The sequence below is a fragment of the Hyalella azteca genome, unplaced genomic scaffold, assembly GCF_000764305.2.
Source record: "Hyalella azteca isolate HAZT.00-mixed unplaced genomic scaffold, Hazt_2.0.2 contig3312, whole genome shotgun sequence".
Taxonomy (NCBI): Eukaryota; Metazoa; Arthropoda; class Malacostraca; order Amphipoda; family Hyalellidae; genus Hyalella; species Hyalella azteca.
The window spans coordinates 368306-382451 of record NW_025933564.1 but is presented as its reverse complement, the minus strand read 5'-3'; the positions used below and the strand labels follow the sequence as shown (position 1 = coordinate 382451).

The following is a 14146-nucleotide window of genomic DNA, read 5'->3' as shown; positions in this document are numbered from 1 at the left end:
TCGTGATTAATATCCATTTTGCCAGCTGCATAACAAAACTGCATGCGATAGCTCGAACATCATTGAAGACATCTGCCAGACCTTATTAAATGGCCCCTGCCAGGTGACTCGGTCGTAGGATTAGAATAGAAGTGTCGGCACTGAAGAAATAGGCCCATAGCCTGTTGCCGATTCTTGAACTTTTCGTGACTTGATTCACAAGAGATCCGGCCTTTGGAACCCGATCTTTCCATAACTGACGATTGATTGAGATAGCTGCTGGACTTACTGCCTGGTCTGTAATTTGCTAGGCATTTTAACACTTTGACTCCGATTGCTTCATCTTGTACTATTATTTCATTTTTTGTACTGTTTTTAAACAGGGTTGCCAGACGGTCATTTTTTCCGGACCAGTTTCGTGATTTAGTTTTTCTCAATTGCGTTGGCCGGGTAAAATGTGTGATAAGGGTACTTCCTAATTAAATTTTAAATACTGCAAAAAGAAAATAAATGGAATTTTTATAGCGGAACCTACAAATAAACTTGTATATATTGAGGTNTCCTGCATAGCTTCGTCTAGTCTGTTCTTGAAGGCGTTCATACTCGGAGCGTCAACGATGCTATCAGGGAGGCTGTTACAATACAATACAACAGTTGCCTGTTGCTGCTGGAAACACGTCTTGCAGTGGTAACCTGGTCGCAGGATTGCTGCAGGAAACACGTCTTGCAGTGGTAACCTGGTCGCAGGATTGCTGCAGGAAACACGTCTTGCAGTGGTAACGTCGCGGGATTGCTGCTAGAAACACGTAAACTTGCAGTGATAATCTCGGCTGGAACAGTTTTGTCAAACGTTAATGAGCCGAAGATGGTCTAGGTTATCTAAAGAAGACACTAGCGGTGATTTCGTACGATCCCTTATGAATTGTTTGGCGTTGAAGAACCAACTTGCGCCCCCAGGAAATTGCCTTGACGAGTTGCCACTCATCAGGGTTTATAGGGGACTTAACTCTCCCCGGGGAGTCCCGTGTCACACAAAGACAAACGAGTAACTCATTTATTGTTAATGAATGTGATTATTCCGCCCTATGTTCTATTAAGCTCTAAAGTTCCAAAAGTGATACAAATATTTCCGAGCAGGTATTTAGAATATCAGCAGAATGTGTGTGCACAAAACCACAATTAAATATGGAAAATGGCATGTACTATACATGCTAAGAAAATAATTCTAGTATTTTCCTGTTGGAACTTCGCTCACTTTTTTTATTTCTATTTTTTTTTTTTCAGAGTAATTCAAACTTGGTTGATTACACACCGCAATTCCAAACGAGGTTTTAGAGAGTGATTTCGTAGCAAAGTATCGTTAAGTCTGGTGATGCTAGCAAAGAGGTCGACCTTTCTGCTTGGATGCCGGCGTCACGGCAGCACCCCGGGTGGGATGGCGGCAGCTTTTACTTGCTCGCAAGTGCGGACTTCATCTTCACGTTGCAAGAGAAGCAAACCGTTACTGAGTTCTCGTCCGTGTGCTCCTAGTTTCATATGCCAAGCTCAGTTTACCAAAGTCTTACCGTATGCTCGTCGAAGTCTGACTACAACAGTTCCCTGTGACGCCGGAACTAGTGTCACCTACAACGGTAGTGCAAGCGACGCAATAGTTTCGTTAGTAGAGACTAAGGCAGAAGTGGTGTCAGTGCGACCGTATTACGGGACATTGCGCCTCTCAGGCGACGTGCATTTCATCGTCGTGCCTGACTTAGAGGTGAGTGCTAACGACGCTTTTATAGGTAAGCTGTGTCGTGCGATTACTCGAAGTCGAAGCTACTACAAACCAGCCAATTTTATTATTGCAAATTTACTTGCTTCCAGCGGTAATCCTGTGACCAATTTCAACTAAACAATTCCCATGTTTTTGCAGCAATTTTTAGATAGATCAGCTGATGCTGATTTAGTACCTCTTCTCTTTATATCTAAGTTAGAAGTCTTGTTTACACCTATTGGCCCACGTCAAGCTGTGCGGCAACACAATCTGTCACCACCACGGGTATTAAGCCTTTAATGTACTGCAATCTTACAAAATAAAGGTGAACAAATAGTAATCTATAGTAATCTGATGAGATTTAGATTATTTTAAACATTTTCAATATTTTCAACTCCAAACATGACACTACGTACCTGCGGGATAGCTTAGTTATTGGTCGTTGCAATTGTGAAGTATCTTTGTCGTCCGACGTTTTGACGGAATTGTCAAGCAAACTTTCGCACCATCGCATTACGAGGCAAGGGGGTCAATTTTTGTAATTGCAAAATTTAATGCAATTTATTATGCAAATTTGTGTTAATCATTAAACTGCGGAAAGTATCCGATGTAATGAAAGTATCCAATGTGTGGCCCAGTGGTGGGCAGGGTGGCCCAGTGGTTAAAGTTCAGAGTACCAAGATTGGAGCAGAGAGGTCAAACATCATTACTATAATATTAATTCTGAACTTTTAGTCAATTCCTTACTCATAGTTATTAGAAGTGTGGGACACAAGTCTCACCCGAGATGATTAAGGCCAAGTAATAATTATAGCAGAAAGCAATCAGTGAACGAACGGCCGAGCTGTTCAAAACTCTAGAGTACAGCTGCTAGCGTCAGAAAATTTATCCAGTGAATGCATTTAAAGAATAACAATAACATTAGCCTCCCTGAGTTTAATGTAGATATTGCAACCATATCTGATATATGTCAAAATGTGGGTACGGAAACCTGGGACGAATATCTCTCTCGCATTCATGATGTTCGCCGCGTTGCTGTGTTACTTGTATAATAGAATAGAAGTGTCTGCCCTGAAGAAATAGGCCTGTTGCCGATTCTTGCACTTTTCGTGACTTGATTCACAAGGGATCCGGCCTTTGGAACCCGATCTTTCCATAATTGACGATTGATTGAGATAGCTGCTGGACTTATTGTCTGGCCCGTATAGACTAACTCTTGGTCTTGGACTCTTGGTAGCAACACTCACTTTATGTCTATGATGCAGCACCACTGTGGCAGCGTTTGTGGCGTGAGGTTACTCGCCACGGCTGCGGTAGACGAGGCTGGGCCCACCATGACTGTGGCGGTCAGTGAGGCAGACGCCTCCGTTGTGAATGTTACGGCCCTGCGTCGCTCCACGACCAGCGAAGTCGACGTTTGTTGCGAAGTCAAACTTCCTGTCAAGTATGGTTAGTGTTTCCTATGCGTGTGCATAACTGTAAATGTGTTGCATGATTATTTTACTTTTAAACACCAGGGGCCCAATCGTTTAGAATATCAGGATTGGAGCAGAGAGATGCGTGTTCGATCCTAGCTTCCTGTGACAGAGGTCCTGATTAAAATCGACGAATTATAATAATTTTCAGTTCAATCAATGTACGTAATACCTCAATATATTCTCTCGAATACCTTATTAATTAATATAAACATGATGATAAAACACAACGTAACACTGTGTGTCCAGACGTAGAGGCAGCTCTGCAGGCGCAGGGTCGTGTTGAGGTGCAGGGCCTGCAGAACGCACGCGTGCGCATCGCTACAGAGGAAGGTGGCGCTGCAGTGAACCGCCTGCAGAGTCTGCAGGTCATTTATAGGACCTCTTCTGGACCTTTGCTAGTGAAAGGAAAGCTGCTAAGTTCGCTGCAAGCATCGGCAACTCGAGTGCTTGTGAGCCAAGCGTAATACTTATTGCATGCAATAATACTGTACGATTGAGTACAAGAAACTACAATTATATTATACAATTATAATAATATTTTTAACATATTTTAAATATGGTAAATTATTATAATAATAATATATAATAAGAGCTTGAACTTAATAACTCTTCAGTTGCGGCTTCGCGAGAAAATGGTGAACTGATCAACTCAGCTCATGTAACAGCACCAGCGTGATTATATGCACTTAAGTAGTGCTACTAAACTTTTATCATTTGGGTAAATAAACTAAATCAGTATAATTAGGCAACTACATTTATTATACTGTGAAGAACAGACTTTAGTGACGGATATGCATCTGCACCATTAGACACTTGACTAAAAATTTCGATAAATTTGGCTTTGACTAAAAATTTCGATAAATTTGGCTAGCGCCATTTCGTTTGCCAAAAAATACCGAGTACGGTATTCACTACTTGGCAGCGTAAGTATAATTTCCTTCGAACAAAAGACAACTTTTTGCCTGTGAGGAAGGAAGGAAGATCAAATGTAAGCACGAGCGGTGCTCATAGTGGGAGCTATGGTGGCAATTGGAGTTAAGAAAAACTGATTTTCAACACTCCAGTTAAAAATGTTTTTTTTTTACACATTCCGGAAGATGAAAGAAAGCCCCCACGTTGCTCAAACCTTTTTAGCCAAGTGAAGAAGGGTTTCAAGAAGATCTTTGCATACAGTTTGACAGGCCACAAAATCGAGTAATAACCATTCTTTTAGCTCCTAATCTGCGTTTAACGCCACCCAGTCAACTCTATTTTATACGTTAAGATTTAGAAGGAGGCTTCCTTTCTGAGATGCAAAATGAATTGCGGAGTAAAAATTTAACAGTCACCATTTGGCATTTTTCGAGCAAAAATACCTTAACTGTTTTTTTTTTTCAGAGTATTAGCGGGGACATGATCCAGGGCGGCAGTGTGGAGGTTAATGCTCCGAAAATAGAATGCAACTTGCAAAGTCTTCACTTGAACAGCTTACAATTGGCTGCCGATGACGTCACGCTGCGTGTAAATGACGTCACATGTCACACTTCCTCCATTCAAGCCGAACACGCTCACGTTCTTATTGGTAAGGAGAATACAAACTTTGGCTTTCAGCTTTTAGGAAAATTAGTAAAGGGAGAGTTGAACAAAAGCTACCGACAAAAGCACGCTTTTTATTTCTTTAACAAAATGAAAGGTTAGAATGTTTCCGGTTATCAGTATCAGAAAGTCCGTTATAAACGGTCAGCAAGCATTTTTTGGCAATATGTATGTATATATTTATATAAAGTGTAAAAAATTATAATGCTGAATGATATATTTCACTCGGTATATACAATATATAAAATGAGGTTAGCTACAAAATTATTTATTTAATCACGGCAAAAATATCATATGTTAAATAAAATAAAATAGAACTCTATTGATACATTTTCAATATTTGGAAAAATGTTCTCTGAGGACACTTTAAATTATTATTAAGCCCATAGAGTTTAGATTTAAGACGCATGACTTAGAGCATTCTCGAAGGCAATTTTCGCAATGGAAGGAATTATGGTATGGCAAATATAATAAAATCTCTGCAATTATGAAAGAAAATATTATAAAAATATGTGTCATGTGTTAATTCTTTCCTCCATGCAAGCCGAAGACGCTCACGTTGTTATTGGTAAGAAGCATCCAAACTTTTTTCAGATTTTCGGAAAATTAGTAAAGGGAGAGTAGAACATTAGCTATCGATAAACGTACGCTTCTTATTTCTTTAACAAAACTAAAGGTTCTAATGTTTCCGGTCACAAATATCAGAAAGTCCGTTATAAACGGCCGGCATGCATTTTTTGGCAATATATATGTAGTGTATGTAGAGTATATATTAGTAGTGTAAAAAATTATTGTGCTGAATGATATACTTCACTCGGACATACAATGAGGCGAGCAACAAAACCATTTAGTTAATAACTGCATACGGTATATCAAATATTAAAGTAAATAATATAGAATTCGATTGATACATGATCAATATTTGGACAAATGTTCTCTGAGAGGACACTTTAAAATATTATAAAGCCCATAGAGTTTAGACTTAAGAGGCATGACTTATAATATTCTGGAAGGCAGTTTTGGCAATGTAAGGAATTATGGTGCCATCCTTGAAATATAATGAATTCTTTGCAATCACGAAAGAAAATATCGTAAAATATTATAAAAATATATATGTGTTATGTGTCAATTCTTTACAAAGAGCAATTGACAGAAAATTGTTTTGCTGCGGTTGCCCGGAGTTCGAGCCACTGACAAGAACTGTAGATGGTAACGCTATAGTACGGCACTTGGTAGTGGCAGTAGTGCCTGTTGCCACTGCTCTCATGTAGACGTTGATGGCAGGTAACTACAGTGGTGGCATGACGTGGCAGTTTTCGTCAATGTCACTCGAGGTTGCCGTCCCGAGGCTGCATGGCGACTCCAGCGTCGTGGCGACCAGAGGACGCGTGTCGCTGGGATGTCCTACCGAGTACAGGTCTGTAATAATACCATTTTCTAGTAATATTTATACATTATATTATGATAATAACATGATATAATTATAGCGATATCAATGTATACCTCAACTGCTTTATGATGAAATGGTTGATGAGTTGATGAATACTGAAGCCACGTTCGATGCCCATATCGAGGAAATAGTCGCACGCAGCCGGCAACGGTTGGGGTAGATATGGCGGACATTTCGAACGAGAGAAGCAGCACCAATGTTTACACTCTTCAGAGCCCTCGTGCTACCCAATCTTGAGTATTGCTGCCAGCTTTGGTCGCCACTCAAGGCGGGTGCGGTGCGGAAACTGAAGGCAGTGCAGCGGACCTTCACGTACGGGATCAGCGGCATGAGGGAGCTGAACCTGAACTACTGGGGAAGGCTGAAACACCTGGAACTGTACTCACTGGAGAGGAGAAAAGACAGGTATATCACACTGTACACTTGGAAGATGATAAACGGACTGGCTCCCAACTTTGAGAGTGAGACCTCCAAAATAATGACATATTACAACGAAAGAAGGTGTGACAAGCAACAGCATCTTGCATCAGCTGGCCCAAAGGAGGGCAAATAGACGGAACACGTCCAACGTTACATCCGGGACCCGAGGGCGGGGTGATCTGCCTAGCGACGACTCGGAGACGGAGGATGACGAAGGCGGCGCATCAGCGGGACTGAGAAGTCCGAAACTCATCATAAGGTCACAAGGTTGCGTCAACCAGGCACAAGTTGTTTCTTCTTAACGCGTCTCAGGCTCTATGATGCTCGCAATTTTTGGCAGTGATAGCAGCTATATTTCTGTACTCATATCACTCGTTATTGTCCAGGTTATAGAAGATAATATCCTTGATAGTAAATTTAAATTAATCGTATATATAATTTGTAGAAATATGTGAAGCGACCGTACTTAAATCACTTAGTTCAATAATACGACGTTCTTAAAATGTAGACTGAATTATACGTTGTAACTTAATCTTGTATGCCGATTATTGCACTGAAGACTTATGCCCATCTTGAATCTTTTTTCAATTTCTTCCTTAACCATGTAGTCACAGTCTAGCCAGCACGCTTCAGAACCTGCACTACTTTATAATTGTATACAGTATATCCGAAGCGTTTTTTTGGTGCCTGGGTTTTCCCAGGTTCTTCACATTAGTTCCTCCTATAATTTTGACGAGATATATAATTTAAAAAAATACATGGAATATCTGGACAAACCTAGCCAGCTCATTTTGTCATAATATTCTAGGTACGGCATTTGTGTCACGGGACAAGATGTGTGCATGCATCGTGAGTTTAAGGAAGTGAAGTGCATTGCAGCCGACATTAAAGATGCTGCAGGCGACATGAAGGATGCTGCAGGCGACATGAAGGATGCTGCAGGCGACATGAAGGATGCTGCAGGCGACAAGGGCAGGCAGCGTGTGCTGGCAGGCCCAAGCTCTCCTTTGCTGTCAGTGACGCTGCTGGAAGGCCGCTGTTCGCTGGTACCGTGGACATGGCCGCGTACACGGCACTGACTTCCAGCACTGCTGACTGTGACTTCCAGCACTGCTGACTGTGACTTCCAGCACTGCTGACTGTGACTTCTATCCATACTGACTTCTTTATCAACCACTTCGCCGATAGTTTATTAATGAATTGTACGCTGATGAACTACTTCAGTTAATAATATTTAATACTAATATTATATAAGATCAATGAATGATAGTTATATTAATAATACTAATATACTACTAATATTGCTCCGGTTACTCGTGTCAGGCGGTGGAGGGTTAAATGACTGTTCTATAACAGCCTCATAAACAGCGCTTCTATGAAAGCCTTATACTTTCTTATCAGACTAACTGATAATGTTTTACCAGAGGGTTTAACAGAAATATGTTGCATTTCTGTACAAATATTCTAATGTGTAAGTTAAAACAACGTAATTATAGCGGCATGAAATGCTATATTGATGCTTTAACATTTGTCGACATTTGTGTAAAATAGGAAGCGAGAGGAGGAGACCTCTTTTTGAAAATTTTCCTTTTCATCTATGTGCTGTATATACTCTGTCCATTTTTTATATAGTTTTTCCTTCAATAAATGATTCTGATAATATATCGTAAACAAGAATATTCTTCAGTGGTTATTATTCTCTTATTGTCCCGATCAAACCAATTATTTCGGAGTGATTAAAGATTATCTCGATTATCTCGATTGATTTAAGGTCTCCGAGATTGTATCAGCGAGTTGGAACGCAAAATGTGTTTCCTGCAATGCCCAAAAATTGATGCGTTTCCATTTGTTTTGGTGGCCGGTGCACTGAACCGTTAATTCAATGGAGAGGAGGTGGCATTTAGCCGAGATAATTTACTGGTAAATGATTAATTCTCATGACTTTCGTTGATGACCTTCACGGCTTGAGGGATCAACCCAACGAAAAACTTTTATACTAAGACCACCAACTCCTTCATACCTAAGCCAAAATCACTGCCTCAGTTATTATTAATATTATTATTGAATCACTATTGTACATATTAGTTTTGATTAAAACTCTTCAATGTCGTAATAGTTCATGTGCAACACACATCATAAATTCTCCAACCACATTAAGAAATCAAGACAAGATTTTTTGTCGACTTACCGCATTTTTAAGCGTCTGAGATGAAGTCTGAAACAGGTTTAGCGTAGAAAAATATAACATACACCTTGAGAATACGTACAGCAGTGCCACACAATTCCCGACATATTCGTCGGAATATTCCGACATATTCGGGGCATATTTGTGGGCCGGATCGGGCCCACGGTCCCGAGGTTGTAAGGGGGAGGTTGTTTCATAAGCCGCCGGAGGGGCTGAAGAACAGTTATATAAACAATGCTTTGAAAAACGTGAAGAGTCTTTCCTTTTTTTATTTTTTTTTTATTTTATTTTTTTTAAAAAGGCCTCCCACACTCACCATTCCAACAAAAAAAAAAAAACACACTCACCATTCCAACAAAAAAAGTCTTTCCTTATTTCGCAAGAAATAAAGGCCTTTATCGGACATTTATTTTTTCTTTAATAAAGTAATTAATGTACCAGAGGTCTCAAAGCGTTACCTACAATTTCTGCATTTTGTGCTAACGAAAATATTAATAAATACTAAAAATATTGATAATTAATTAATTTGCGCTACTACAAATCTCAAATTACTGAATTAGCGATTATTCAGACAGCTGTTCAAAACAACCAAATTTTTCAATATCCTGTGAATTGTTTCTTCATGAATACCGGTACTTGAATATTTGAAATAATATTGATGTTCTAATTTCGGTATCGGTAGACAAATACAGGACGCTACCTAAGGCCTAACACACGTCTCGGACAAAAACGCACGTCTCGGACAAAAACGCGGCCTCTCTCACGGCCGGTCTCGCGGCCGGACTCCAAATTCAGTGAGCGTGGAATATCTCGCAAAATACTGAACGTAGCTTTACTTTAGAAGAAATGTCACGCTCACTGCAATTTTCACCACGTATATTCATATAACTCAGGAATGAAGGCGAATTTTGAAAAATTGTCACGAGCTAAACATCACCGTTAGGCTCTAATGATTATGTGTACCAAGTTTCATCGAGCTACGTTCAGTATTTTGCGAGATATTCTACGCTACGCTCACTGAATTTGGAGTCCGGCCGCGAGACCGGCCGTGAGAGAGGCCGCGTTTTTGTCCGAGACGTGCCTAACACGTTGTTTCTAGTCAGCTACTCAAACGTGGTCTCAACTTCGTAATTAAAGCTGTTTTTGCTAGACATCGACGCCTGATGTAACTCATGTATTTTAAAACAATACATCACACAGAGTCACCTTAGTGTCATCAATAATATATACAAACTCCAGTTAATCCACTCATTAAAATTAATGGGTCGTATTGTCCAAATAGAAACTCTCTCATAGCCACAGCACGAGCAGAAGTCGATGGCCGTGTCACTGATACCGTACGCCACTTCACCGAGCCTAACTAGATCGATATTTGGACAAATTTTTATTTATTTATTTTTCTGATTATGCTCGACTTCTTTGTTTGTAGGCAAAACTTTCAGTTCAGCCACAAGATGTTACTTGATTGCGTTCAAAATTCGGCAATTTGAGGTCTGAAGTTCCGTCGTCGGATTAAGCCTCGCAATAGTATTTCATAAAAGGAAGGGTCCCACAGCGCCTTCTTTTTTTGACTAGCGTCTCGTCTGTTTCTTGCCTATTGCTTATCACTTAGACTTGTTAAGAGAGAGTAATAATGTTTAATAATTCGTATAGTTTAATAATTTTAATATTGGATACTCTAAAGAATATCCACAATTTGTCAATTTCATCAAGTATACTGGCAAAAACTCGTCAATTCAAATGAAGCAAAAAACCTAATATTGAATAACGTTGTTTGAATGATAATTTACACGTTGGCTCTGATTGCATCATATTGTACTAGTATTTCATTTTTTGAACTATTATTGCCAGACGGTCTTTTTTCCGGACAAATTCTGCGATTTAGTTTTTTTTTTCAATAACGTTGGCCGGCTGAAATTTATGATATAGGTACTTCCTAATTAAATTTATAAAAATGGAATTTTCACACCAGAACCTACAAATATACTATTATATATTGAGTTATATCACTTATATGGCCTTTTTTGTTCCCGGACTTGGCCGTTTTTAGGCCATCTGGCAACCCTGAATTATGTACCACTACGTCCTGGAGAAATACATTTTGTGGTACGCATATGTACCACTTTGGAATCAACGTGTTGACGACTGAATGAATTGTTATTCGGAGCCATTTTAGTCAATATCGTCATGAATGAAAAAAGTGAATCTATCTAATAGATAGTTGTAATTGAGAATAATAATTATTTACTGAATTTTTATTAATAAGCTTTTCAGTCAAGGTCGTCATGAATATAAAAGTCGAAATAAGATTGTCATCACTCAGATGTTATTTCATGAGCAACAAGAGCAAATAATACAAATAATCTTCACTCAAGGTGGTGCGTAGAAAGCTCATGATGATTTACGTAAAAAATCTACGCTCTCAACATATGTTTTCAACAATTAATATTTTTGTAGTGGAGAAAACTTTAAATTCCGGATTTCGCGGTCATTATTGATTGATGAATTTGTTGTATGATTGTCTTCCAATTCACACAAAATCTTTAATATTACTTATTCATAGCATACCGGGCGAGGGATATTAGATACACAGCGCATGCATTCAAGAATGTATTCATATGAATTACAGGCACACCACGGCGCAATATCGACCATTATGCAATACTGAAGAAAACGCGATCTCATGAAATAGGGCCAGGGTTGAAGACAGTGAGCTAAGATAGATAACAGTAGAAGACAATGAGCTATAGCAAATAAGAGTAGAAAATAGGTAACAGTAGAAAACAATGAGCTATAGCAATATATAACACTAGAAGACAATGAGGTATAGCAATATATAACACTAGAAGACAATGAGGTATAGCAACGAACAACAGTAGAAGACAATGAGCTATAGCAATAAATAACAGTAGAAGACAATGAGCTATAGCAATAAATAACAGTAGAAGACAATGAGCTAGAGCAATAAATAACAGTAGAAGACAATGAGCTATAGCAACAAATAACATTAAGGCCCTGATTGAGAACCGAGAGGCTTCGAACAGGGATCACACTTCCGACCCTCGCTCTACCCTCGACATCCGAGGGTTGCCCTCACAGCGCCTGCAGCAGCGGCATAAACACAAACAAAACCGAGCACGCTGCAAGAAATAAATTTCTAAACTTTTCTAACAAATATTTACACTTACTTAAACAACTCAAAATCTAGTACCGAGAACTGGCAGAGAAGATTTAAAAATAAAACTAAAAAAAACTGAAAAAATGATTACTGGCTAGACCATTCATTTTGGGTCTGCACATAAAATTTTTTTTCTGCAGAAAAAAAATGGAACTGGAATTATAAGAAAATCCTCGAAATGCCCGCTTTTAGACTCACCCAGATTTGTTTGGCTCTTCAGCTGAATGCATTTTAGAGACTAATTTCTAAGAACAGTTTTAACACTGCAAACGAAAGGCACCAAAACACACATTATCAAGTAGTCTTGCAAGTTCCATCCCACAGTCTATAGGTCATCTGCACCTATCACCACAGAACAATCCGAAAAATCCGACATCGCCTAAAATTGAAATAAATGTTTTTCAAATTGTAATCCAAATTAATCACAATCAAGCTCGGGGTAGCCGAATGGTTGCGATTACCAGGATTAGAGCAGCGAGTTAGGAGTTCGAGACCCGCAACAATTTATGAAATTTCAGATCGAAATCAGCAAAGTGGATGGGTGGTTAAGAATCGGTTACAGGCTAATATTGCCTAATGAAAGCTGACAAAATTCTATACTATATTACTATTATTATAATGTCCTTAAGTACACTACTAATCGTATCCAGTCGTAACACATATCGAGTTTCCTCCGATCAGTATTTTGAACAGTACTCGTAATGGAAGTTGGTGATGGATCAACTCTGTCCACCGAATTGCTTGAAAAGTAAAGCTTCTCACGGGGAGCTAAGACAGCCTCAGGCTGGAGGCTTACACTCGGGGCATGGATGTTTACAATCAACAGGCTCGGTTGTAATTGAGCGAGGCAAATAAGGGTTATATCTTAGTACGTCTTTGTCGTATACACAACGTTATTCAATGGGTCATAGTTACAACGCTGTTCAATAGGTCATAGTTACAACGACTACTAAAGTCTGCTAGCGACTGGCCAGCAGTGGCAACATTTCCTGCCTAGCGATCTAACACGAAGCTGAACAATAACAATAACAGAAAATTATCTAAATTAAATGAAATGATGACAAGAAGATGAGGGCTGTGATGATGGAACAGACGGTCAGGAGCCCAGGTCGTTGAGCGCGTGAGGTGGGAGGTTGAGTGCAGCATACTGACGATGCAGTCTCTGCTTGCAGAAGTCGTAGAACTCCATCTCCCTCGTGAAGTTCTTGCGCACGACATCCTTGACCGACTCCTGCACCTTAGGCTTGTAGATGTTCTGGTTCACTTTGGAGAACCGCCTCACTTCGTCTGCACAGCGAAACAAGAAGGTAATCACGGAACTTTTTTAACTTCCGCCACATTTAAGATATTTTAATTATTGTGAAAGAGATTTAAAAAATTAAAATTAGCACGTGTTTTACATTATACGACCATTGCTTTACATTATACGACCATTACTATACATTATATTACCATTACTATACAATATAAGACCATAACTTTACAATAGGTACACGTATCGGCCGATTTCTCATTGGTGCTCGGTGGGTTCAGCTTGAGAAGCCGTCAGTTATAGGCTGACTTAACTATAATTGATAGTGTATCAATTTACGATACACACTCCAATACTATAGCCCCGTAAGATACTCACTCCAATACTACAGCCCCGTACGATACACCAATACTACAGCCCCGTACGATACTCCAATACTACAGCGCCGTAAGATACTCACTCCAATACTACAGCCCCGTACGATACACCAATACTACAGCCCCGTACGATACTCCAATACTACAGCGCCGTAAGATGCTCCAATACTACAGCCCCGTACGATACTCCAATACTACAGCGCCGTAAGATACTCACTCCAATACTACAGCGCCGTAAGATACACCAATACTACAGCCCCGTACGATACTCCAATACTACAGCGCCGTAAGATGCTCCAATACTACAGCCCCGTACGATACTCCAATACTACAGCGCCGTAAGATACTCACTCCAATACTACAGCGCCGTAAGATACACCAATACTACAGCCCCGTACGATACTCCAATACTACAGCGCCGTAAGATGCTCCAATACTACAGCCCCGTACGATACTCCAATACTACAGCGCCGTAAGATACTCACTCCAATACTACAGC

General features: G+C 39.7%; 2 protein-coding genes across 2 annotated transcripts in view; one reads left to right on the top strand and one right to left on the bottom strand.

The window, feature by feature from the left end:
• The first annotated feature begins 3003 nt into the window (after nt 1-3003).
• On the top strand, nt 3004-7840 carry LOC108668765. The gene is made up of 5 exons (XM_018156016.2): nt 3004-3181; nt 3457-3659; nt 4588-4771; nt 6070-6202; nt 7464-7840. The coding sequence occupies exons 1-5, from the start codon at nt 3067-3069 to the stop codon at nt 7732-7734; spliced, it is 906 nt and encodes a 301-aa protein (XP_018011505.1). The 5' UTR covers nt 3004-3066; the 3' UTR covers nt 7735-7840.
• A 3541-nt stretch (nt 7841-11381) lies between these two features.
• The window catches only part of LOC108668757 (heparan sulfate 2-O-sulfotransferase pipe), a gene marked incomplete in the record, with an annotated part of 17802 nt that continues 15037 nt past the window's right edge, over nt 11382-14146 (bottom strand). Inside the window, 1 exon segment of the mRNA XM_047879541.1 lies at nt 11382-13305. Coding sequence (XP_047735497.1) covers nt 13115-13305 — 191 coding nt within the window.

What these genes read in the sequence shown, in the direction of transcription:
- LOC108668765 (XM_018156016.2), top strand. Translation starts at nt 3,067, where the DNA reads ATGACTGTGGCGGTCAGTGAGGCAGACGCCTCCGTTGTGAATGTTACG. An exon ending in CAAACTTCCTGTCAAGTATG is followed by an intron (nt 3,182 to 3,456) that starts GTTAGTGTTTCC and finishes CTGTGTGTCCAG; the next exon opens with ACGTAGAGGCAGCTCTGCAG. An exon ending in GGATGTCCTACCGAGTACAG is followed by an intron (nt 6,203 to 7,463) that starts GTCTGTAATAAT and finishes ATAATATTCTAG; the next exon opens with GTACGGCATTTGTGTCACGG.